The sequence below is a fragment of the Balearica regulorum genome, chromosome 3 (genome assembly GCF_011004875.1).
Source record: "Balearica regulorum gibbericeps isolate bBalReg1 chromosome 3, bBalReg1.pri, whole genome shotgun sequence".
Lineage (NCBI taxonomy): Eukaryota > Metazoa > Chordata > Aves > Gruiformes > Gruidae > Balearica > Balearica regulorum.
The window spans coordinates 118,407,688-118,434,307 of NC_046186.1; the positions used below are offsets into that span (position 1 = coordinate 118,407,688).

The following is a 26,620-nucleotide window of genomic DNA, read 5'->3' on the forward strand; positions in this document are numbered from 1 at the left end:
TGGTGGTTCACTGTAGCGATGACTACATTTTTTTTTATTTATTGCTGCTTAGCTTGATTCTCTAACCTGCTACCACTTGTATGCATTTACTGAACTTAAGTAAAAGAAAAATCAGCCTACGTTATTTTTAAATGAAAAAATATTTTTTTTTTAATTTGCGTGTCCTCTCACAAATTTCTCCACATTTTTTTCTCAATACTGAACAGCTTGTCTTTTTCTTCCTTCAAATACCATGCCCGCTTCCACAATGTCAACCAAAAAGCAGCTATTAGTGATGGATTGCCTTAAAATTACAACAAAGCAAATGACAAACTTTTATAATACCCCTTTCTCTCCAGTTCTTCAGGCGGTATTAATTTGCATGTAAATTAATAAACTAAAAATGTGGAAGCACAACTCAAGGGAGCTGAGACAATTTTGCGTTAATTTAGCAAGTTTGCTTGAGGAAAACATATTTTTTCCCCAGTCTTGGGCATTGAGGAGTCTTGCTTTCTCACCTTCTGGATGGACAATTTTGCCAAAACCCTATTTTTTTCCCTGTTGAAGCCACAGCAGCGTGTGTAATAGTTGCCGGAGCTGCAGAAGTGTAATCACAGCTGTGAGCCCCAGCTCACAGGCTAAGGGTTGTGCTATGGGCTGCTGCACAACAGTATCCCGCTTATCGGCACACTAGTCAAAGTCACGGTCAAAGGCTGCGGGTCTCTGTTGTTTAACGCAGTATGACTAGATTCGCAAGCCAAAACGACTGACGAGACATCGGATATGAAATATCACTGTTTATAATAGTAATAATAGGAAAAACTGCGTTAGCAATAAGTGACATCTAAGGTCTTACTTACCATAAATTCCTGTTGAAATACAGGGAAATGCCTGTAAAACAAATGAAAGAAAAAAAAAAGTCAGTGGGATTTCTATTTGCCAAAACTTTTATCAAAACCAAGGGTATTTTTAAATGCCTGTTTTTCAACACCCAGAGATTACACGTTATAGCCTTCAGTGTTACGGCATTCAATCCACAGGCATTTTCATGTCCGTTCTAGGAAACGTATTCCATATGTTTTCCTTGCTGCCATGTTAATAAAGCCGCATTCTTTTTCTCATCTTGAGCTGTGAGCAACATTTCAACCCAGAATCATTATTAAAACTGCCTTTGAGCTAAAAAATTAACGCCATAAGCTAGTACAGTAGGGAAAAGAAGTCATATTCTCTGGGTAGAGTTAGACAATATTTCTTCAGTAGTAAAATAAGCTTAGCCAGCTTAAACCCTGCCCTCCCCTGCCTCTTTGCCATGCCCTTGTTCACTATAACCTCCTCCTTTGTTTCAGAGCCTTTCATTTTTATCCTCGGTTCTTTCAGACATGTGGTTTAAGGTGTGACCCAACGCAGCTGTATGGTACAAGTCAAAGGCTTGCAAACTGGTGCTAGGTGAAAAGAAAGGGTACATTTTTGGGTCAGCTTGGACACCAGAGAAAATGCATCGTGCAACAAAAGACGGTTATAGGCAACACCGTGCTAGCAAGAACGACAATTCACATTTCTCCTAGCTGTACGTGTTGTCTAGAGATTTGCATTTCCGTGAGCCAGAGTCAGTTTTCCACCAGGAGAAACCGAAGCTGTACGTGGTTTCACAAGAGAGACAATTTTCTTTGTGTGCAGTTGATATGTGATATCACCTTTGCCTCCCACCTCTGGACTGACAGCGAACACAGCTTAAAGGTACGAGAGCACCTGGGACCAGAGTTTCAAATATCCACCCTCAGGCTGCCTCCAGATCCCCTGGCGATGAGTCATCATACAAAAGAAAGGCAATTCTTCTTTACTTAATCACACAGGAAAACATTATTCAAAGCTAATGCTTGCTTTATATTTAACCAGGGAATTAATTAGGGAATAGTGATTAAGAAAGGAGAGGTCTAATGGAAAGAATACGTCCTCCTCTCCCCTCTGAAAAAAACTTAAGTAAAATAAAGTGGGGAGAATTACAGTCTCATTCCTTCTCACAACCACTACAACTTACATTCCTGAAAAAATACTTAGCTTTGTAGTTTGTACCCAATAAATCACAACGAATCAGTTCTTTAAGGAAATGAGGAATGGAGTAGGGGAAAAAACCACCAAACACACAGTTACAGAGCTGAAGATGAGGTAGCACAGATGCTCCAGCAATAAGAGAGGAGCAGAAAGGATGATTTTTGTCCAGTTTAGCAACAGATTTTAAAATTCACCACTGTTGAAGTTTCACATGTTAAGAGATAATTGTTCCAAACAAGTGTTTTGTTCTCCGTTTTTTTCCACAAGTAACAGCACGTTGCTTTAGATACTCCTGTCAGCCGCAGGGAACGAACAACGGAGGATTCAGGTTCCTTCTCTTACTGGCCCCGCAACGCTGGGCAAGGGGAAACAATCCTCCAGCACCACCAATGGCTTCAGATCCCCACGCGCCTGGGGGCCCACGGGCTGGGGAGGCTCTTGATGATCTTGAAGAGATTTACAAGACCGACCACTGCACTATGGGACAGGCTCAGCACGCACCGTCGAGATCTCGCACCGCAGCTGTGTTTACTGGGGCTGCTGGAGCCAAGAGTGTGAAGGCAAGCCTGCAGGCTTCAGAGCACTGGGCTTCCTTTTCAGCTTTGCCCAGAGAAGAGATTAGACAACTGCATTTTCGGCATCACGTGGCAGATGCGTCACATTTCTTCATTTTCATTCACAAAATACGCTGCTCTGAGGCTGCTTAGCAAGCTTTAGCTAGCAATTTGCGTGTTGTGCCTGTTTCTTAATACCTACTTTAAAATTACTGTGTAGACACGTCATAATCATCACCTTGCTTTCAGTTTCTGTCATGCGCCTGAAACATATCTGAATGGAGCTACAAGAGCGTGTAAAATCCCATCAAGCTCCTTCCGAATACCGGTTCTGTGCCATAACTTAGATGAGCTCTGCCCTCTCCCTCATTCAGAGATGAATCACAGCATATAACCAGCAGATGTAATTTCGTAAAATGTGACAGTGCTTTTATTCATTCAAGAAAGGCCCGTGCCCGAGATCACATATCAACTGTGTTGCTTCTTGCTCCTAGGGAGACAATTTAGTCTAGATGCCAGGTTGAAATTACTGGCAGAGCAGTAATGGGGAAACTCACAGCATGGATATCAACATACTACAATATTTGGCTTTATGGACAAGAAATGTTAAGATTTCTAACCTTTTCCGTGCATAATATCATCCTTAATTATATATTTGATTTCAATAAAAAATTCAATTTCACAGTAGGAAACATTCATTCCTATTTTCACAATAAAACGTTTCTCGTCTTAATTTGTTGCTGGTAACTGCTATTTATGACCAACCTTTAATTTCTTTGCCAATGAAATAGCATGTTTGCTTTACTTCAGGGTTAATAAGAAATACAACCCTGACAGCACTCATAACAGATACAACTCTGGAGGTAAAACGCAAGTAATAACGGCAAAAGCTTCCACTACCCTGCTGCCATCATCTAGAGAAAGAGGCCAAATAAATCCGCTGCGTGAATACTGTAAGACTGAACTGGATTTTATTCCTGTAGAAGAGGAGTGGGCACCACTCAGCCTCTGTACTTTTTAATCTAATGTTTTCTTTACTAAGGCTACAGCAGCGCGCTAATTAGGATGACGTGTAATGCAGTTTCATGAGGAAAATTTACAATAGTCACCATGCAGAGGCCAAGTTGGACTCTAAGACATTTCAATAAGAAGGACCTGGGTATTTAAATACTTAAGGGCTTGTCACAACAAGGGGTTCTGTTCACCACTGAGCTGCAATGTATTAACTGTTATACATTAGATGAATACAATTGCTATGTCTACATGACCAGATGCCTCCTACTGCAGTCCTATAATTGCTTTTCACAGAGCAAGGACTTTCTTCGAATTAAGTGCTCGGCATTCTGCACCGGCATCCCAGTGTCATTTCTGCCACGTACCAAGCCACATGCGAGGTAAGCGCTCTTCTTCCAGGCAGACAAAACAACAGACACAAATTGAGCTTTCCCTGATTTCGGTGGACCACCTCGTGAAGCGGGCTAACTAATACTCATGCTTCGGAGCCATTCCTTCGTGCAACTTGCATTACTGTATCTTCACAAAAACTCATGAACTTTAAAAAAAGGTTTTGTTTTTACTGAAATTACAAGTAGAAACAATTTTTATCTAATTGTTCAACGAAGTCAAAAGTTCTCACTATCTCCGAGTAGAAGGTAGTTACACGTGCTACACACAAACAACAATACAAGCTTCTCCAGCAAGTTCAAGGTAACAAACATTCCCTTGGAAAAAAGTGGCCATATATTTTATGCTTAGACTTTTTTTTGGTCACTCTCCTTGCTAGCTAGGGCCTGTGCCACCACTGCAGAGAACCTTGCATCTGAACAAACGTCAGGATGTTAAAAAAGACTACCGTTCTCAGCATCTCAGTCTGGAGGAGCTGAGCAGCAGTGGAACGTCCATGCAGCAAACACGCTCCATGTATCCCCAGCGCTCTGGGACCTGTGATAGAGGCACTTTGCTAGAGGAACAGCAGATAACTGACACTGGGAAAAGATTTATTCAACAAGCAGCTTGCTCCTTTGTGATCTCCAGAAGTTGCCTCTTCATCTCCCTGTTCTTTTTCCGTAACCTGAAGGTAGCAGCCAGCCTTTGCTCAATGAAAACAATGCCTTCTTGTATCAGCTCAGGCTGGGCTGCTTCCCTTCCAGTCATCTTCCTCCAGAGCCTGGGAAGCCTCAAGCGCTCCTGAGCCGCCTGCCCTTTATCCCCCTGAGGCTGCTAGGAGTTACCCGCTCACAGCCTCTCTGACCTTTCTCCCTCTTATCTGCCAGCGAGTGGGAAGTCGCCTTGGATTTTGGCTTTTGAGCACTGCACCAGTGCAACTGTCTTTTGCAGTGGCCAAGAAAATGTGATGTAGTTATTTCTTTTTGTCTGTTTTTTATGGAGCAAAAATAATTAACTCGCCTTCCACTGTGAAAGACTATCCTTACAGAACCTTAACAGCATTAAGAAATTACAGAAACACTAACACCCAGACCAAAGAAAGACCCAAAGCTCCAAAAATCTAAGTGCCAAAACACTCTCCATGTCAAATATGCAGAAACTTGAATCCTTGCTTCAATATACAATGCCGCACTCCCGCCACTCAGAGGACCTGACTGCGCTCCCTCACAGTACCTCAGTTTATTATTTTTAAAGTTGGACTCAAGTTTTGTTTTTCATCTTCCTTCATTTTTATATCAAAATATTACAGTAAGATGAGTTCCTCTGTGCAGTAGGCATTCTTGTCTTAAAAGTAGCACAGGGAGCACCTTTGCTAGATTGCTTGTCTTAGAGTTGGCGATTGCCTCATGAACTGAAGTGGCAGGTGAGTGGGCAGAGAGAAAATTGCTTGTTCAAGAGTAGCCCTGACACACTGCTCCGCTGTGATTCATGAGGGTGAATGCCAGAGGGCCGCTGCAGAGGTAAAGCAGAGGGTTACAAGGTAAAGCTGCCTGTGCTGCAAACGAGCTCTGCTGCATGGGACTTTTTATACCTAAGATCCCACATTTGTATTTTCAAAAAGTTCACCGTAACGTAAATATATACATTTTAATAACTTTGTAAAACACCATGGATTAATGACGTTCTACTTCCTTCCTCTATGACTTGTCACGTCCACCTTGGGAAAAAGAAGTATTTACTGCCTAAAGCCTATGCTTTCTGCCAGGGAAAAAGCACGTTTAGGTACCATGCTATGAATATCTTTTAACGCGCAACACCAAAAAGCTATGGCACGTACATCATGGCATTATAAAGTGCTGCTATGAAGACTCTGGCATTGCGCTATGACAGTAAGTAACAGCTAAACCACAAAGTAAACCAATTTAAAATGGTATCAATTGTTTGGATAATGAATAATTTATTTTCAGGACAAGATTTTTATTATTTGAATCTGGTGGATGGTGAAGAGGTGTGGTAGGGAATATAGCGGTGGACATTTATCACTTGGAACACGTGGTCGAGGTGCTACAATGGCAGGGAATGTACAGGACCTCTGCCAGGAAACGGGAAGACAGGAGAGAGCTCGGTGTGGTTCGACAGAAGGTGGTTTTCATTTCCCTTGTTTGGCTGGTGACACGCATTTTGTATTCCTTCCCCCCCCACCCCCACCCCCCGTGTTGCTGACACGTTGAGTTGAATCACGGTTGTCCAGCTGGAATATGAAACATCAGAAAAAGCATAGTCCTGGATGAACTTAGAGAAAACCTTTCAGCTCTTTTAGTTGCAGAAAATGATATTTAACCATCAGTTGCACAAACTCCAAACCCATTGCAATCATTCTTTTTAATGCATAAGCAGGGGGGTTCAGACCTGGAAACACTTCAAAGCTCATCCATGCCCACACAAGTGTGGCTCCAGGTGTGCGCAACAGTACCACTTACCTGCGGCGGCCCGCTCCCCACGGCATTAACACCCAGTACTCCTATACTCTCTTTATACGAAATCACCTCTGTTGTGCCGACGCCGACTTGTGGTACGCAACCACAAATAGCACCACCTACGCCTTCAGCAAGAGGAGGATCCGCAGAGCTCAAGAACAGCGAGAGGGATGCAAGCGCGCTACCTGGCCATCCCTAAGTCAAGCGATGTGAGTTAGCACCCGGAGAAACAGCAAATAACTGTTCCTTTCCCCTTGCCATAACCGTTAGTCTGCCCTGACTTAATTTCTGTGAGCCTAAGCAGCCTGAACCCAGTTATAGCGCTACTTTTCAGCGGTCAACAACTCCTGTATCAGCTACACTGATTTTTCTGTTGATCAGCCAAAGCTGCTAAAAAAATTTGGTGCATTAAATGCTTTTCAAAATAACACGCTCTGTAAAATCACCTAACTCCAAAAAGCACAATAAACCTATAAACTTCAGGGCCTATTGCACCTCTTAAGCTGCACAAAATATTCACAGGATACATACATACATATTTAACATATCAGTAACAGCAAACATTCAGAGTCAAGTTTTTACTTTTACTAGATCAAACTTCTAAAACATACCATTTCCTAAACCACTAACTATAATTCTATCCTGTTGCCTTTTAAAACTCCTTATGCTACTATTTTGAAGAAAAATAAAATAAAGCCTTATGTTATTTCCCAGTCAATCTCCTGCCATAAATTCTGTATTTGTCATCATTGTGAACTGTAATTTAATGCACAACAAATTTTGCAAGTAACTATCAAAGGAAACTTATGAATAGAAAACTCTAATGCAATCCCCTATGCTGAAAATGAAGAGGAAAAAATTAAATGGAAGAATTGAATAAGAAAACATTCAAACTCAGTTTTCATTACGAACCATATTAGCATGTTTATTAATCTGCCTTTAAAGAATACAAAGGTAATTAGTGCCTCAAAAATTAGTCTCTTGAATACAGCAGATCACACACACAAACCTTTAAGCATTCATATGAGCTTCCCCGTTCGCACACTGGCAGGTTCATGAGCTACAACATCCAGCTGTTCAGCATCCACGTGCCAAAAAAAAAAAAAAAGTTGAGGGGATTTTTCTGGTAGAGACGTATGCGTCCACCTATCTTCCATGCCTCAAAGTTTACAAAGTTTCTATGCCTCAAACTTTTGTTCTCAAATGATACCGAGAGCTGACAAAGTGCTGGTCAAGCAACTACAGTTAAGTTCACATTCAGACCCAACATGAAACATCCTTTTTATACTGCAGCTCAAGACTTTTCTATGCACCTTTATTTACCTAAATGTAAGTTAACATTGCACAATCGAAGGACAACTGGTTTAGAAAATTTTACCAGTTGTAATTAAAGTAAAAATAAAAATCTAACAGCTGGGTGACAAATGATTATTGAGAGAGAGAACCTGTCGCAAAGCTACTGAAAGCTGATTGAAGGATTCCTGTTTGGTAAAAATGATTCGCAACAAGTGCACAGAGAATTTCATCATAGCTCAGAAAACACAGAGATCCAAAGAAACGTGTGTCAGTTTTCAGAGGATCTCCCCAAGTTTCCCCTGCTGGTCACACTTAAAGACTGCTCCAGACAAGTATTTACCACAAAGATGCAGGTTTTCTTTAAGTCTGTCTATTTATACAAAAGGGCAGTTACTGAAAGAGGCCACCGGAGAGGTTAAAGGGCCAAAAGAATATCTTTACTATTTCCCATTAGCCAGACTAAATAGATCAAGGGGCTGCGGGGAAAGCTCTTCCTTTGATGACCTGGTTGTGACAAAAGCGGCAACATTCTCAGTGTCAAACCGTGTCTCTCATTTCACGCCATGAGGGACAATTTTCTTTAATTTTTACTGAAATAATTAAAAAATTCAACCAAAGAACATTCATTCAACAATGGGAATGTGGGGAAAAACAACACTGAGGAAACATCCATAATTTACAAATTATTTTTAGCAGCTATGTATTCTAACTGTACATGAATTTAAAATAGATTTTTTGAAGACACTGAAAGCAGCTGCTACAATTAACTGTGCAGGATAGTAGAGCACTGTAGTATGGAATTAAGAAGATTCACTGCTTGAGGAATCTCACCAAGTTTTTATTTAAAAATTTTCAAATTTATTATCTTTCAGTAATTAAAAGTAATAGCTCCATTAATTGCCTGGATAAAGATCTGGACTGAAAGTTGGTCAGGTAATTTATTTGATTTCCCCAAGTATAAACTCAGTTGTGGGGTAAGGAATTGTCTGGGGGCGGTTCTAAACTATTTGCACATTTGTAGTCAGAATGCAAAGCTTATGAGGGAACTACAAACTAACAGTTTGGTACATGTTTTTAAAAATCATAAGCCATTTATGTTTAGAAATCCTCAGAAATGAAATCGAACGTTTCAAACAACCGCAGAATAGCTGAGGTTGGAAAGCACCTCCAGAGATTGCCTAGTCCAACCCACTCGCTCAAAGCAGGGCCACCTAGAGCCAGTCACCTCGGACCACGGCCAGTCAGGTTGGAATATCTCCAAGGACAGAGACTCCACAACCTCTGTGGGCAACCTGTTGTGCTGTTTGACCAGCTTCAGAGTAATCAAGTGATTTCTTATGTTGTTTAAAAGGGATTTCCTGTATTTTCAGTTTGTGCCCATTGCCTCTTGTCCATTCAGTGAGTACCGCTGAGAAGATATGCTCATCTTTACTCCCACCCATCAGGCAATTCATACACATTGATAACATCTTGCCACTGAGCCTTCTCTCCTCCAGGCTGAGCAATCTTTCAGCTGCTCCTTCTGTGAAACACAGTCCAAGCCCTTAATCATCTCTGTGGACCTTCGCTGGAGTCGCTCCAGTACGTCCATGTCTCTCTCTCTCTCTCGTACTGGGGAGCCCAGAGCTGAGCAGAGAGGAAGGATCACGCCTCCCTTGACCCGCTGGCAACAGTCTTCCTAACGCAGCCCAGGAGGCTGGTGGCTTGCTCTGCCTCAAGGATGCGTTGCTGGCTCACGGTCAGCTTGTTGCCCACTGGGACCCCCAGGATGGCCTCTGCAGAGCTGTTTTCCATCTGGTCGCCCCCCCAGCATGTACTAGTGCACGGGGCTGTTCCTTGCCAGGGCCAGGACTTTGCATTTCCCTCTGCTGAACTTCATGACATCCCCTCTGCCCAATTGTCCAGCCTCTCGGGTCATGTCTGAAAGTCAGCATGACCATCTGGTGTATCAGCCACTTCTCCCAGCTTTGTATTGTCTGAAAACTCCCCGGGGTGCTTTCTGCCCCAACATCTAAGTCGCTAATGAAGACCTTTAATAATATTGGACCCTCTATCAGCCCCTGGGGTACACTGCTAGCGACTGGCCTCCAGCTGGACTTTGTGCCACTGACCACAACCCTTTAATCCCAGCGGCTCAGCCAGTTTTCAGTCCACCTCTCACACAGAAAAAAAAATATAGACAGAAACATAATAGTTGGGTTTATAAGACAGCATCTGCCTAGGATGTTCAGAAGCCATTGCAGTTGAAACACCAATTAAAGCAGCAAAAGCGCAGATGAGGAGGAAGAAAGAATAACACACCAAATGAGAACTCAGAACAGATTTAAATTATTTTTTTTTCCTTTTATACCAACTCATGCCAAAAACAGGCTTGAAGTGAACGACAAACTGATTTTGAACCACATCTGTGATGTGCTTTTAGCTCCAGTAGAGAACAGTTATGAGCTTCCTTCATGACAAAGAGCAAGAAATTAAACGTCCCCTTGCCTTTTAAAAAAGGAGAAAGGGACATTCACCTGCATGTCCCATGTTGCATCAGCCTCTTGGCGCTGCAGAGCGTGGAGCGGTTGCTAGGTTTGCCTCTAGAGTCCCTGAACTACCAGTGTCTATTTTGTGAAGAGCCAGCTTGAATATGCCACTTCCTTTACAAGAACAACACAGACAGAGCCCTTATTACTTTTTAAAATAAGGATATTGACTATTTTCAGAAAATTAATAATACCATTTAATCATACTCACTCCAAAAAAACCCTGTTGTATTAAGGGATTCCAATTCTTTAGCCTCAGAGGCCATCGTCACAACAGCGTTTGGGCGTCTCACCCCCACCAGCATATCGGCCATCTCATCCCCACCGGCATATTTCTACTCACAAGAGCCTGCAGCATCCACTGGCCTCATCTTACGTGTGTATTGCTAAGAGGAAAGCTAGGATCCAGCTTCATCTCAGCTAAGCTATTTCAAGGGTGGACTTCTGGTCTAAGGTTCTCTGTACATTTAATAAAGAGGGTAATTCAGCTGTTTCAGGTCAAATGAATGAGTCTCATGGGGAACTCCTAACTACAGAGTGAAGCAAGATACCTAAGCTAAATTTAGGTGAAACAAATCTCTCCCTGAGCACAGGAAATCATACGTGTTTGCCAGAAAGCATATTCAGGAACTCTCTTTCTCTTGAGTCCTAACCACAGGAATATTCTTTCCATTGATTCAATACAATATTACTTCTAATGAAAATGATGGGCCAGACTTCTCCAGCTTCATGAGATCATGCTGTACGGCAGTCAGCCTCACGGGTGTGATGGCAAAGGAGAGCTCGAAACGGTCCAGGAAAAGGTCTGTCTGGCACAATCCTGCCTCAGACAGAAACACTCGCCCGCCAGCGCCGAGCAGGCACCTCCAGGCCGGCGAATGCACTCTGTTTCTCAAAAGGGCTAATTAAGAACTAGGCAGCATCCTTGTGCGCTGGTCTCGTTTCCAGGAGCGCAGCTGTGAAAAGCAGATCTGCTGGCCACAGCGCAGGCTCCTTGTAGTCCAGGGTGATTTCCACCCCAGGGGATGCAAATGCTGAGACATACACTGTGCTCAGAAGACGCAGACGCTGCCAGCCTGGCCCGAGCCCATACCTAATGCAGCATTAGCTTTTCCAGCATACAGGTCGTTACACTTACTAATCCGTTCTTAACGAGCTCAAATTTAGTGCGTAGGGCCCCGATCCAAATCAATGTTGTGCCACATCTACAGATCAATACTAGCTTCACATTTATAGTGGTTTCAAATTAAAAGAAACAGGAATAAAAACTCACAAGACTATATTAATATAAAAACATTTGAAAGGAGATATTCAGCAACAAAAGTATTTACTGACTGCAGCGGCAATAACTGCTTCATCCTTAACACTAGCTTAGCCTGTCCTTACTGCTTCATCTAAGCCACACACCCAAGGAAATACCGCTGCACCTTTACTGTGGTCTGATTCAGATCTGAGCCAACCTTGCAAGAAAAAACCCATTAAATGACATTAATGTAGTTACTGAGATCATTCTCTGACAACCAAGAATAATGAGGTAAATTAAGGGCAGATGGATGTTGAGGCTTTCCTCTAAACGTCCTTAATTTTGTAGGTTTTAGACATAGTGTCTCCTGAACCTTGGCGCAATTTTAGTTTTATTATTTGTGATATTTATAGCTCCCATTTATATAAGTAATACGTAATTTTAATGCAGGTCTAATAGCTCTAACTGCCATTGACACAGATTGTAAAATGAAAAAGGGAGGATACCTTGTTGAATAAGACGCTGTTTTATTTCCTTCCTGCCACCTTCGCCACTGCGATACAGTGGGTTAACGTCTTATTTGGATTCCAACCTTGTCAACACATCAAAGATCCTCCCAGGTGAAGAGGAGCAGGGCTACGCAATTGATCTCCCCTAACCTGTAACGTCTGTGTCACTCTGGTCCAGGGTGAGCGACTGAAATGCGTGTTTCTCTTTGAGAGAGGTAAGAGAGCCACTGATTGCCTTGAAGAAGTACATGATGATGAAAGGTATGAGACAGGAGTAGACCTTGGGAAATGTCAAGGGAGATCACATTCAAAATTGCCTTCTTTATCCAGAATAAATAACAGCAGTTGTGGATTACGCGACTGTAAGTCTGTTGAGGAGGGCTGGTAACATAAATCACGATAAATATGACTGGAGATTGTTTTTAAAGACCAAGGAGGTTATTTGTATTTTTTAACTTATTTTCTACTGTTCCCAGGCACAGTCTCTACAGACGCTCCTGTGGCTATCATGAGTCCCCTCAAAGCCGTATTTTCCCCCTCCCTATTTATTCTCCGCTGTCACCCCACTCTAGCTTTTTCCTTTCCGTCCTTCCACCCCGCCCCAGACGACAGATTGCTGCCATCCGCCCCGTTCTGAATTCACTGCTTCCATTATCGCTTCCCTTACAGCTGCGGCACATCTGCTTTCAGATTTTTCCTAAGGCCCTCCCTTGCTTTCAGCACTGCTGGAGCGCCTGTGCAAGAGCAGCAGCAGCTACAGGAACCTCGTCACCATCTGTGGCTTGATTCGGAGCCGTCGCAGGCAGCAAGAAAACCTCAACTTCAACTGCAATACAAATCCTATTTCCCCTGTTTTTACCTCTTTCAAGGTGCTGTCGAATGACGCAAATAAACAAGTTAAAGCTTCACCAGTATTGCCAAAAATGGGTCACCAACTCTGGATGCCTTATTTCTGGTACGGTGGGGCTGGTTCAGAAAATGGAAACACCACACTGTCTGAAGGAAGGTTTTGGAAAAAAAAAAAATCACAGCGGCAAGGCGTTCAACGAGGCACTCAGACAATGAGGAGTCCTGAAGAAAGGCCAATCCAGGTTTGCAGGTTCTGACACGTCTCCTCATTTTGAGTAATCCCAACAGTGTTTCTACCAAGTTGAATGAATCTGCATAATGCTTCACTTGGCGTCAGTAAATGTGTCAGGATACGCCTCAATAAAACTTCAATGTCAATGCAAGAAAGGCCATCGCACATGTTGGAAAAGTAAAAAAAGAAACAAACCAACCCCCGAAAAAATATGTATATTTTCTCTAAGTTCTACCAGCTTTCATTCTCTTACAGACATTTATTCTTTCTCTCGATAGGTGCCTGCTGCAAAAATACAAGTTTAGTATTTTAAATGGAAGCGTGACTTTAATTTTCTATGTCTTCCTGCTTAATATAATGATCCAGACAGATTTTTGTATTGGATTCAAGTAACACTTAATGCCTTATCAAATTCTTCCATTTTAAAAATGTTTTGTATGGAAATAACTGGTACATATAATTTTTAAAATTGTAGAAGCAGCAAAAACTGGAGAAGCAACATAAAGACTTCTCTCTTTTTTAAAAAAAATAAATATTTCCTAAATGAAGAAAACTGCACAATCAAACTGCAACAGAAAAATCTAGCTATCGCTTTGATTTCCCTGTCTTTTCTGGTTGAGTTGCCCCCAGATGCCCCTTTCATTTTTTTTTAAAAAAAGCATATTGAGATCCTTGTGCTGTTGCTTTGAATTTTTTTTTCTTAAAGGAAAGACAGACATGAAAAGGTCTAAACCAGAGACACATTATTATTCAAGGAACGTTATAAGGAACAACCACTTGCATTACTAATACTTTATCATTCATGCAAACCATTTAGTGCGAGAGACAAAAAGCAGCATATATACATCTAAACAGCTACGTATGCCCAATAGATACCAGTTCTGGAGAACAAGTACAGCACTGGGGCAGGGGGTGGGTGGGGGGACCAACCAAAAATCAACAAAAAAACCCCACACAAGAAAAATCCCAAAACAGTGAGGAAAACGAATGAAATGAAGAACTCGCATCTGTGGATGGTAAAGGCTTCAGGTTTAAGAAACTGGTTTTACAATTTCTTGTTTTGAAATACTTTGAAGATATTTAAGAAATAACTGAAAGGTTGTGTACCACGTGCTATGGTAAGGATTGCACAAAAGAAAAAGGGAAATGTTAGTATTAAGGCCCCGGTTCTTCCTTCTGTCTTTTCTCCAAGCTCCCATTGATTTCAGCGAGAGTTCTGCACATGCAGTGACTCCAAAGCGGGGCTCTAATTGCTTGTGTTTTCAGACTGATACAAAGGCATTAACACAGAGAAATTTCCATTTGTGCTAATGGGATCTGTACGGCCAACGATACTTGTTTTTCTTCCTCAGCATATTCCCCTGGTTCTTGTTCTTTTGAGATCTGCTTCAACAGAACACTTCTGTCTTGCATTAAAATACAGTTACAAAATTCATAACTAAACAGTACTTAAAACCATATTGTTTAATCTATGACTTTTCCTCTGACAAGTGTGAAAACGTGTGCAATATGACAGAAGGTTTGCTGTAGTAATTGCATGTTGTGATTGAATGATAGAGTAGCAACTACGGAAATAACTGTCTTGCTGAAATTCCCGCAGAAGGTAAGTTGCTCCTGTACAGTTTTAACTTATGCACCATCTGTTTTGCCAGTCCTTTAAATGTTCCTTAACTAGCTAAGGGATTTTATTGTCGCTCGCATAGGCATTGCCACACTTTCACTGACCTTTTGCACATTTTTCCTTTGGAAAAGAGCATGTCTCTGTCCCTTTCTGTCCCCCTCTGCCCCTCTTCCCTCAAGCCCTACTCTCCCCATCTGGGACTCGTTCATCTGCCACCCACATCTGACAGACCTACCGCCCGTGTTTTCTAAACTGTTGCCACATTAGCTAGCAAAGAAGAGATTATATATGGGCAAAACATGTAGGTCCTTTTGAGTATTTTTCCAGTAGATGGAGACACATCCACAAAGTGTTTATGTCCCTAAAAGCTGACATTATTAACCATCAGTTCAAGAATAAAGTAATATTCCAAAATTACTATTATAGTCAAGGCTTACCCAGTTGTGAGAGAAGAAATATATTTGGATAACAATCACATTGTAGACTTGAATTAAAATGCTAAATCATTTGCTATATAGCACTAAGTAACACTACATTAAACTTAACAGATTATCAAGACTCTAATTCTATATTATAAAACCAAACAGCTGAAGTTAAAAAAAAATTGAACCAAAAACCCACCCTCTTCAACTTAAGCGTATGCATTGTCCCCTTTCCACATCAGCAAAACCCCACAATGAAATAACCAACAGAATAAAAACCGTGTTGTTACAGCGTGGTACACAGTGACAGTACATTACATTACAACAATAAGAACTAAAGATTCTTCAAATCAAATTTGCGGGTGGACAAAAAAAATAGAGGATATCAAATGAAACCAGCATGCTGCAAGTTCAGAACAAACAAAAGGAGATGCTTCCTCCCATATAGCAGAGCAGATGCCACACAAAAGAGAAAAGTTTGTGGGAGTCGAAAATCAATATTACAAAGTCACCTAAGAAAAAGCCAGTGAGGGGTTTAAAGCACAAAGATAAAATTTGTGGATTGTAAGTCCCTGAGCGATGAAAAGCCCGGGGCTAGGAAAGCGTTCTGACAACTGCCGTTAAACGCTTGCCCCGTCCTTACGCTCCTCACTAAGCATCAGCTCTCGGCCAAAGCAAAGGCAGGGCACCGAATGAGATGGACGTTTGGTCTGACCCAGTGTGGCCATTCACACGGTCTTCAACAAGCTTTCTGAGGCGTACACAGCTCACGGAGCCATCGGCACGCCACTGACCGTCAAGGAGACTGGCACACGTTGGCCGGACACCAGCTAGTGCTCATCGCACCCTCCCTTCTCCAGACTCTCCCTACTCAGCAAACGTCTGCTCGTCCTTTTACTGAAACTTCACAGAGTCAGCAAAGGTCAGAACCAGAATCAGCCTAAAAAGGACCTGTATAAGAGGCACGGGACTGTTGCAGTCCGTTTTGGCAAAGGGGAAGGAACGTCTTCATCACACAGAAGCAGCCCACCAGCCTCCTCAGCCATGTCCGAGTCACGGAGTTTTGGAGAGCAAGTCCTTCATCCCATTTTCTGCCATGGATGTCCTTTAGAGCAACCCTCACCTAGAAAGAACGCGGCAGGCAGGGAAGTTTGCTCTGCCAGGTGCTCTTGCTTCCCCACGGCACAAGCAAGGAACATGTATCACACTGGTCAGTGCTAATCGTAAAAGGGACTACGGACCCTCCGTATCCTTGCTGGATTTGTTTCCAGCCACAAAGCAGCCTTCTCAATTCCTCTGTGAAGATTTTGTCTCTCTGGCCCTCGCCGCTTCTTCCCGATGTGCTGCTGTGTGAGGCTTTATGAAGGACTTCACCCCTGCACAGTGACCAGCTCTCTGAATCGGAAAAATAAACTACTACATTGTCTTACATTGTTATAGACCTCTTGCTCGATGGCAAAACAAACATGTGTAGAGGCATGTTTTAGACTCTCCTTTCAGGAATGTATTGAACACACCAATTGTCGTAACATTTTAAATATTTGACAGAACTTTACTACTTCTGCTATATCTTTTTGTAACTCAGTGTTCCACCTGATAGCAGCATTCACATCACCCACCTCCCTAAAATAATAAATAAATAAATAAAGATCATCCCTGGCCACACCCTAAGAGCTGAGCATTTATTTGCCTTTCCAGCCAGCACTGTTTTCAAGAATTCATCCAAAATCACTTTCAGAAAATTTTTCCCCAAGGAGTTACAACTAATTAAGAAACCCATCCATGTTTCAGTCATTTACATGATTCCATTGTGGATTTTATCTAATGTCTTTGACGTTTATATACAAAGTCAGTCATTCTGAGTCATCAGCAAATTATAGCCCTCTTTACTGCACTGCTGGAAATGCTGTTAAATATATGGAGCAAAACTAGTCCTGACACTGCTCCCCCTAGTACTACTGTTAACCTCTTTCATCAAGAGAACGGCTTTTTTCTAGTCTTTGTATAACATCTCATCTGCTAATTGATTTTTAATCCATAACTTCCAAAGGTTATCAACTTCTCCATCTCATGAATTTTTTTGGTCTATTGTCAATAAACAGCACTGCTTATTTTCTCAACAGTACCTGGCAAAGAAAGGGAGGCTGTCATTGCAGCACAAGGCTTCCTAGTCTAGTTAGTGCAGAAATAAAGCAGAAGGGGGGGGGGGGGGGGGGGGGGGGCTGCCAGACACGGACTGTCAAGACTTCCATCCTTAGCTTGGCGAAGGGGGCACACGGTGCCCAGGGACAGATAGGTAGAGCTGGCCAAAAATAGCCATGCTAAGCACAAGTGGAAGCAAACAGAAAACACCGAGGCCAATACACGTAACATTTCAGTCGAGTTTGTGACCTGTTCTAATAATAAGCAAGAGAAATAGCTTGAATGCCACATGTTATTGAGCGGTTGTCCCTGACCTTTGTTAGTCCATACACCGCAAGCAACATCAGCCGTTGCCTTCCCTGGCACCCGGACCGTTGTGACAGCAACCCTGGCTTCAGCTTGAACGATCCTGCGGCCAAAGGATGGAGAGCACCGGTAAAGGTCTTTTGGCTTTTCTTCTTAAGAAGAAAAGATTTTGTAAGTGTTATGACCGTGAGTACCATTCAGAGAAACAGTGGCACGTTGATTAATGCTATATTAAAACACTGTGGTTTAAGCTCTACATGGAGTATATTTGGGTAATTCAGTCTGACTACCAAAGTACCACAAGTGAGACACAAAGCTGTCGCATTTCTGTCCTTCAAATTTTTCCTTAAATAACCTTTTCCTTTTACATCTGCATCTAAAAACTTGACAAACATAACCTGGTGTTATGCTGACCCTACTTCCAATCATGACAGCTAACACTACCTCTTCAGTGGGCTCCTGGTCTTTAAGCAGCTCCCTTAAATACACCAGCAATAAAAAAGCATCAGCTGTGACTGATTTGGTTTCCTCAGCTGCTGGGTCAGTAAAGACAACTCATAAATTCTTTATGGACTAAAAAGCAGAACATTAACATATACAGATTAAGCTAAAGCCACTTTAATATAATTCAGGATTTTGGCTGCCACTTCACCCATAATTAACATCAACACTAATATGTTTTACTGTATTAGGACAAGCAGAGCCATAAGTCTAGCATTATGGTACAGAACAGAAGTGGCCAACTCCATAACATGACTCAAAGAAAAACCATATGTGATCTGGCAAATTGCAGTCACTTCTTCTACGCCCATCCCTGCAGCCACAGTACTCCTTCGTGAGGTCCCGAGCCCGAGAGCTTCTGAGGACATAGCTGTGCCATCGTTCAGGATACTGAAGGGTCAGTTACAGGGACACCCATTAACAGATTGCCATTTCCAGAAAAGCCTTGTCTGGGAATTGTAATATTATGCTAAGTTAAGGAAAATTGGGGATGATGGAGGGTAGAACGGGAAAGCCCACGAGGATACGCATCTTACTCTAAGAACACTTGTCCGATCAAAGAGATGCAGAGAGCATTCAGCTGCAATCACACCATAAACCATAGATCTATCAGTATTTTATTTTAATGCAAAACCAAAAAAAGTAGCAAACCTGCTTCATAAAATACTAGCACGTCCTTCCTGCAAAATTATTTATCCCACTACAAATAATTTACCCCACTACCTGTAGCTGTGTGGACAAATAAGAGGAACAGGGAGGAAAGGGTCCATTGCCAACTCAAAGCTTTTTAAGAAATTCCCAGAAAGCAATATAATTAGAGGCACTTAAGGGAAAAGATGACTTGTTTCAAGTTTTACTTGTTTCCTTGTGCAAACTTCACTATGTGCTGCATCACATTTCCTTCTTTACCATCATAGATGTTTATACTCTCAAAACATCATTAATTATTGTGAAATTCTGCAACCCAGAATATCTTATACTTTTAAGAACTTGCAAATCACATTGAACCTGCCCAGCCATACCCTGCTAAGTTGTGTTTTGACTATCTCATGCCTGGTGACACACAAATCCAGCTGAACTATTGCATTACGCAACCGAAGTTGCCAAAATTCTTTATGATCACGGTTTATTCCAGAACAGTTTGAACTTCCTAGAGTGCCTGGTATGTGTTTCTCCACATGTCAGTTATACAAAGAATGAGCCTCAAAGTCTGCTCGTGCCTAAATGCTTATGGATCAGTTCGTAAGGCGTTCCTTGCTTTCTTGAAGCTGATGGGCTTTTTTGGGCTTTTTTTGTTCTTTCTTTAACCGTTACCTTCAAAGCTGAGCCCATAGCGCCCGTGGAATAGCCCAAGGCTCCCCACAGCTTTCCAATATGAGAGCCAGTCAAAATTACCCAGCGTTGCAAACTCTCTTGGGCAGTTATAAAGCACCTTCAAAGACATGTGAGCATTTGCTGTGTCACCAATTTTCATGGGGGGAAAAAAAAAAATAACACAAGCTCTTACTAAGGTAATTAATAGCTTCTCCTGATCATTTTAAGTTAATTCTGAAGAAGTGAATTAAATCCAAAAAGCAATGGCCAAACCCAATAGTTTTACTGTTTTCCCCTATTGTCATGAAATAACTACTGCTGAAAAAGACAGGAGATGTACCTTAGCACAGATTTAGTAGATGGTTGTATACGAAACCAAATTTTTTTTTTCTCATTATCTTCTCTAATTTCCAAATCTACTTTAACAATAGAAAAAATTTTATTGCCAATGAATAATTCAAGTTACAGCACAACTTCGGTGTTTTTCTATTGCAAAATATTTTACCTCACTTTGTGAAGGACAGGAAGGTCCATTCTTTTGTATTACATGCCAAAAAAGACGACATTTACCTGCTCTGTTCTAATTACTTAGATGCAAAAGGAAACTAGTAAACAAACACATTTTACTCCAGAAAAAGTCTGATAGACAATACTTTTCACCACAAGATAGGTGCTACACTTTGCCATGAAATCCATATGTAATGGTCTAAATCCCGAATCAAGGCTATAAATTACTATGAGAAACACAGCATAAACTGATCAAGTTTTGTTATCATTAGAGTAAGACAATTCTTTGCCTTAAAAACCAACACAACAAAAAGCCCCGACAACGTCGTATCGCACAAGTTGGGAAGGGTCCATACGCAGCAGGGACCTGCTATCGGCAGTATAGTTTACACAGACTGCGCTCGGAGTCTAGTGCAGGAGGGCAATACGATGCTCAGAGAGGGACCCCAGGCCTTTGCCAAAACAGAAGAGGCTGCAGGATCAGCAACGCAATGACCGGGGATGCAGAAGGGCGGCACGCCCAGCACTCGCCTCTCCCGACGTTGAGGCTGCTTTGTGCTGAAGCCTTAAGCACTCAAGTTTTGCAGAATTGGCCTTTAGGTAACAGAAATACTGATCTGCTCAAATAAAAATAATAGGAGTGCACAGTCTCCTCCGCAGTTGTTCCTGTCGTGGGGGACAAAGTCAGTCCTGTCACATGCGGGACTGCTAATGGCTGCAACTACACAGCGCATTCAGTTCTGATAGAAATGAAACGTTTTATTTTAGCTGCCTTTGTGTCGATACCATGTTCATTTCACATATATTGAATACATGGAGGATGTTCAGCCACAGAAAATATAATTTTCAATCTCACCAAGATATTCACTCCTTTCCTGACAGAGAAGTCATCAGGAAGAAAACTAAGTTGCAAGTGGATTATGCATACTACATGAAATCAGCATCACGTCTGTATTCAACCAAAAGATAAGGACAGCCAGCTAACATTGTGTTAAAACACAGTGGGATAATAACCATACCAAACTTGTTGCGCATTTGGAAACCCCACAGAAAAAGAAGCGCACAAAAGGCATCGCCTGAAGTACTTCCAGCACGGGTGCCTCAGTGCAGACATTGCTTATCTTGTCTCATGCCAGATATGGAAAAATCTGAACCTGACCCAAGACATAGGCCTGAATAGATCATTATCTTTCACATTTTAGGAAAACCATATTCTGGGTGCTACCAGAACTGCAGCAATAGGCTTAGCTGAACTGACCCTAATCTAGGAGCAATTCTGCAGTGAGCTAGTGTCTCAAGTAGTCCCTTATTCAAGGGAGGAGGGGGGGGGGAAAAAGAGAGTCAACATTTCCAAGGATTTAAATATTACAAATATGCCACTCAAATGAAACTATCTGCAAGATATCATGATAAGAGATTTTATTGGCCTTGTAAAACCCTGCCGCTGGTTATTCTCGACTAAGCTGATTTCTCCATCAAGGAACTATTTACATATAAACAAGCTTTGCTATGGAACATGCCATAACATTAAAGATAGAGGGGGAAACAAGTGTTGGAGAAATGCATTTGAAACTTGCAAGGCATTTCCTTCGGCACACAAACCAATTTTTATTCAGCCATCTCTAGCTCACATTTTTAGAAAGATAAGCTCTCTGAGCTACCAATTAGACCATTTACTTCCTGAGAACTAATGTAATAAAGCTCTGCATATAAAGATAGGTTTAAACATCTTTTTTTTAAGGCTGCCGACGCAGACTTTAAAAAAAAAAATTAAGAATACAGAATTAAGATTGTTCAGTTTTCATTCATTTACTCGTATTTGCATATATTTTTTTACAATTATTTAATGATTAGTGCACTTATTTCTGCTGACCTCCAAGTCATCCAGTTCATAAAAAGCACAATTTAAGTCATTAGCATGAACTAGGTCATTTTAAGCATCTTCTGAAGGGTGTGCCTCAGCTTCCTGGGCCTTCCTAACTCTCCAAACCATGCACGCGACCATGAGACACTCACTAGAAAGGCTTTGTGAATGCCTGGATCCATCAGCAGTATAAATTGGACTGTGGATTCATGGAATCATAGAATGGTTTGGGTGGGAAGGGACCTCAAAGCTCATCTAGTTCCAACCCGCCTGCTGCAGGCAGGGACACCCTCCACTAGACCAGGTTGCCCAAAGCCTCATCCAACCTGGCCTTGAACACTTCCAGGGATGGGGCATCCACAGCTTCTCTGGGCAACCTGTTCCAGTGCCTCACCACTCTCACAGTAAAGAATTTCTTTCTAACATCTAACATAAATCGACCCTCCTTCAGCTTAAACCCACTACCCCTTGTCCTGTCACTACACTCCCTGATAAACAGTCCCTCTCCATCTTTCCTGTAGGCCCCTTCAGGTACTGGTAAGCCACAATTAGATCTCCCTGGAGCCTTCTCTTCTCCAGGCTGAACAACCCCAACTCTCTCAGCCTGTCCTCACAGGAGAGGTGCTCCAGCCCTCTGATCAGCTTCGTGGCCCTCCTCTGGACTCTCTCCAACAGCTCCATGTCTCTCCTGTACTGGGTCCCCCAGAGCTGGATGCAGTACTCCAGGTGGGGTCTCACCAGAGCAAAGTTCAGATGAACTCATGACTGCATTTCAGCTGAAGAAGCCAGAACACTGTATACAAAGTTTATGTTGGCTTTGAGCTGGTATACTATAGCAAATGAACTCTAATCCAGAATAAAAAGTAGTGAGGTGCAGAGAGGTAACACCTAATACGATGAGGTTTTCAAAACTGAGCCAGCCTAAAGATTTTATGCCAGAACAGTGTTGTTCACCATATGGCTGTGGCAGCCTTACCACAGCAGTGAGAGTCCCCAAATAGATTTACTGTATCATCAAGCCACAGTTGAAATAGGAGCAACTTGATTTATTAGTGGGAGGTATTCACATGTGGGAAAAAAAAATAAAAAATCAGTATCAGAGTTAGACATATAGCTGCCTGACTCATCTCCTTTTTTTTTTTTTTTTTACTAGAGATTTGTTAAGGCTGGGGAGAAATTTGTGTGTTTCTTTTCATCACTGATGAGCTCCCCTTACATCCAGCCTTTTAGAGCTAGATCAGAAGAACAAATTTCGGAAAGAGCACACACCTGTCCGTCAGTTTGGCTGACCTAGAAGACAACCCTGCAACATATCACACAACTGTACTGCTCAACCGCTGGTCCGGCCAACTCCTCCGCTCCCAGCGGCAATGAAATGAAATCTGCGCTCGTGTACCGACAGCGGCGACGCAGAGGAAACACGCTTCCCGCCGAGCCCCAGGTTTTGTTTCCAGACTTGCGGTCTGAGCACCGACCCAACGTGACCTGGCTGACAAAGCCTGGTTGTATCACAGGGTCTGAGATGCTTGGGCTGCGGGCAGCCGTCGAAGAACAGCCACGCTGCTCAGGCTCTCAGCATACCTTCTACGGCTGCTTCCTAACAACAGCCAGTTTTCCCATTTTCTGCTGTTGAAATAATTTATCTCTTTACAATTTTGAAACGTTCACTTCAAAACTATGTTTCAAAAGAATACGATTTCCAGAGAAAAAGTAAATTTGAGACACACACAAATTATCTGAGAAACAAAAAGCCCAAGAAACAAACACCCTGCTGCACCTTCTCCTCAAAGCAACAGTTTTTCTCTAATAGTTTAAGGAGAATTTCATCTCCATACCCACAGGTGCTTCACCCACGTTACCTCGTCAAGGATTCGCTTCTCTACTGATGAGAAGTCCCACTTCCAGCTGCCCAGTTCCCATTGCATGTCAAGCAGCAGCTTGTGCAGCACGGGCTGGAATTCTGGTATTTCTGGCCATTTCAAACACCAGGGAACTAGTTTATCAGGCATGTCTTTCACGATGTCTGCGAAGCTCTAACTTTCCTGTTTCTTCAATAGTAAAACTTGATGTCCATCGGCCGCTTGTTAATGGCAGCCACATTATCTGCCTTCTGTATTGAACGGTGTAATACAAGCAGTTCTCACTGTGACAAATACTTTTGGTCAGACCACGTCTGGTTACAGAACATTAAAGAAAGTATCCAGCTATATACAAAAGGAAAAAAAGGGAAACATCTTCTCACCTGTTTGCAGAATACAGAGGCAAGACACTTTAGGAATAATTTGCATTTTGGTACACTCCCAAATACAAAATTAAATTGCTTTAGGTTTTGCTACCCTGATCTTTATTAAATATTCCATTTCTATTTGCATCCTTGAAGCAATGACATCTTGCCATATATCAATCTTCAGTTGGAGACAAATAAAAAACCAGAACTCATCCTACTAGGATCTAATTACCACAGCTGGATTATGTTTTATCAAACAAATGCTTGTAGATTTTCTCGTTCACTGTTTCTTTCTGGAAAAGACCTCCAATGTCCTTTTGGAAGTTTCCCATACTAGCTCTACTCTGCTAATCAAATTTCACGAAGTGCAGAAACAGCCTTGTGTGCTCCACCTGGGCAAGAGTTTGTTGAGTTTATGTATTTGAAAGCATCAAGATGAGCAGCTTTTTTCAGCGCGCCCTGGTTCTCAGCAGCCTGCCCTCACAGATCAGCCTAAGGCTGGGGCTTCACAGAGTCATTCCCGTGATGTAATAAATCAGCAACATGAATCAGGTACATCATTAAGTTAATCTTGTTAGCTCACAAAAAACCCCACACATTAAAATCCTGTTTTCCTAACAAAGCAGAAACAAACAGCCGCAGGCAACTTCTCAGCTTGGCAGTGCCCATGCCTGCAAAGAGTCAGCCAAGGCTGGAAGGTTGAGCCGGGGACTGGCTCTTACCCCATAGCAGATGGGGCTCCTGTCCTAAAGAAACAGCCAGAGTCACAGGCCAAGGACTAAAAGGCGACGCAGTGACGGTGCATGAGGGCTTCTGCCAGACAGATGACTATTGGATGTTCTCTGCAGAACCTTGATGCCATTCTGGTAAACCCTATGGCCAAAAAATCCTATCCACCTACTTCTGCTGTTGGTCACACCCACAAATTTTTCTCCAGCTCTCCTCACAGCACGTCCTCATCTACCATCAGTACAGTCACCACCTGCACTCGCAAAGAGCACTTCTCCCTTTTTAACAATATTAAAGAAAGGAAAAACAAGGTTTTGGGAGAACATCATCTCTGCAGGATTAAGCTCACCTACAACATCTCTTTTGCCTCTCTGGTTACAAACCCACACGCCCCTATAAAGCTGGCCCCCTCTGCCCCTGGGAGGCATTCAGCAATTCTCCCAGGCTTCGCTGGGTCCTGAACCACGACACTGAGTATCATCAGTGCTCCAGAGTCACCAAACCCCAGTTTTCCCTCTTGCAGGAATTGTGGCCAGTTGAAAGACCAGTAAGAGAGCTTTCTTCTAACAGATGTGTTCCTCAGTTTTAGACATGGGAACAGTCCATAACTATCAATCAATCATCGACAAGCACTTCCCTTGCAGGGTAGGTGCACCACAGCTAGTTGATATGGCAAAGCCAAAGCTGATGTGCTGCTGACTAGATCACAGTAAAAACCAGAAGAACCCAATAAAAACGAGCTGAGAGGAAAAAAAAAATGGCAAAATGATTATTTATCTCCAGCTGTCCTCCTCTTTCCTTTGAGCTCAGCCAGGTTGGGCTGTCTAGGCTTGATGATACTGCACTTCCCTCATCTGATCCGCTATTCGTAGCTTCAAATATAATGACAGGCATAAAAATCACTAATCTTCTATCAGCAGCTGAAGTTTACAGGCTTCATACCCATTAGCATCCTCCAGCTCTAACCATGAAAAGCAAACTACCTCAGAAAAAACTAACAATGACTAGGGTAAAATGGGAATAACGCCAAATTGTTGACATTTCTCCTGAAGTTTTCGCATTGTTTTGAGTTGCGGACACAGCAGGCTTCACCAGAGCCATCTTCGTAATCTGACCATCATATGATATGACTTCCCATATAACAACAGACATAGCCATTTTTAAAATTACGATAGTGATCAGAAACTCCTACAGTTGTAATTGTGCAAGGCACTATTATGCAATATGTATATATTTTTATATCTATATAGTTATCATCCCAAAAGACTTTGGGAGTGGAGAGGGACAGAGAATCACATCAGCTGACCTACAACACTCTGCACTCTTGAATTATCATTTTTTAACCTTGGGGAAAAAATGAATTCTGCTACTGAATAAATTTAGCATAGAGTCAACTTAATGATCACATTAGTCCCTGTCTGTTCCCCCAATGCCCATTCGCTATTTAATTAACCTATTTTTGTAGGTTACTTCTTGGAGCTATTTTTAGGTAGTTTAATCTAAGTCGTCCCTTCTCTAAAGATGGTTACACAAGTTACCTTTCTTCTACCAACTACGTCTTTGCCATTTGGACGTTAGCAAGAAAACGGTTATGCCAAAGCTTCCTCCGCCTATAATTTGCCAGTACAGTGCTGCCCAAAATTCACGAGGGTTTGGTTTTTTCTGGTTCATACCTAGGACAACAGAAGTCGTTCCTGCTACCTTACCAACCTGCTAGAAGATAGATTTTCTTCATTCAGGCCAATAATGCAATCATCATCACAGGCTGATTTAATTACTGGGGGCAGGGGAAGACCCTATACATCATTTTCCTGGAAGCAAGACCCACGCACCAGAGATCTTATGACAAAACCCTCGCGTGCCAGCCCGCGCAGATTGCAGC

General features: G+C 42.3%; 1 protein-coding gene across 1 annotated transcript in view; it reads right to left on the minus strand.

Moving 5' to 3' along the window:
- MACROD2 (mono-ADP ribosylhydrolase 2) overlaps nt 1-26,620 on the minus strand; it is an 889,996-nt gene that overhangs the window by 292,401 nt on the left and 570,975 nt on the right. Inside the window, exon 7 of the mRNA XM_075749758.1 lies at nt 840-870. Within this exon, the coding sequence (XP_075605873.1) occupies nt 840-870 (31 nt within the window). The remainder of the gene's footprint in view (nt 1-839; nt 871-26,620) is intronic.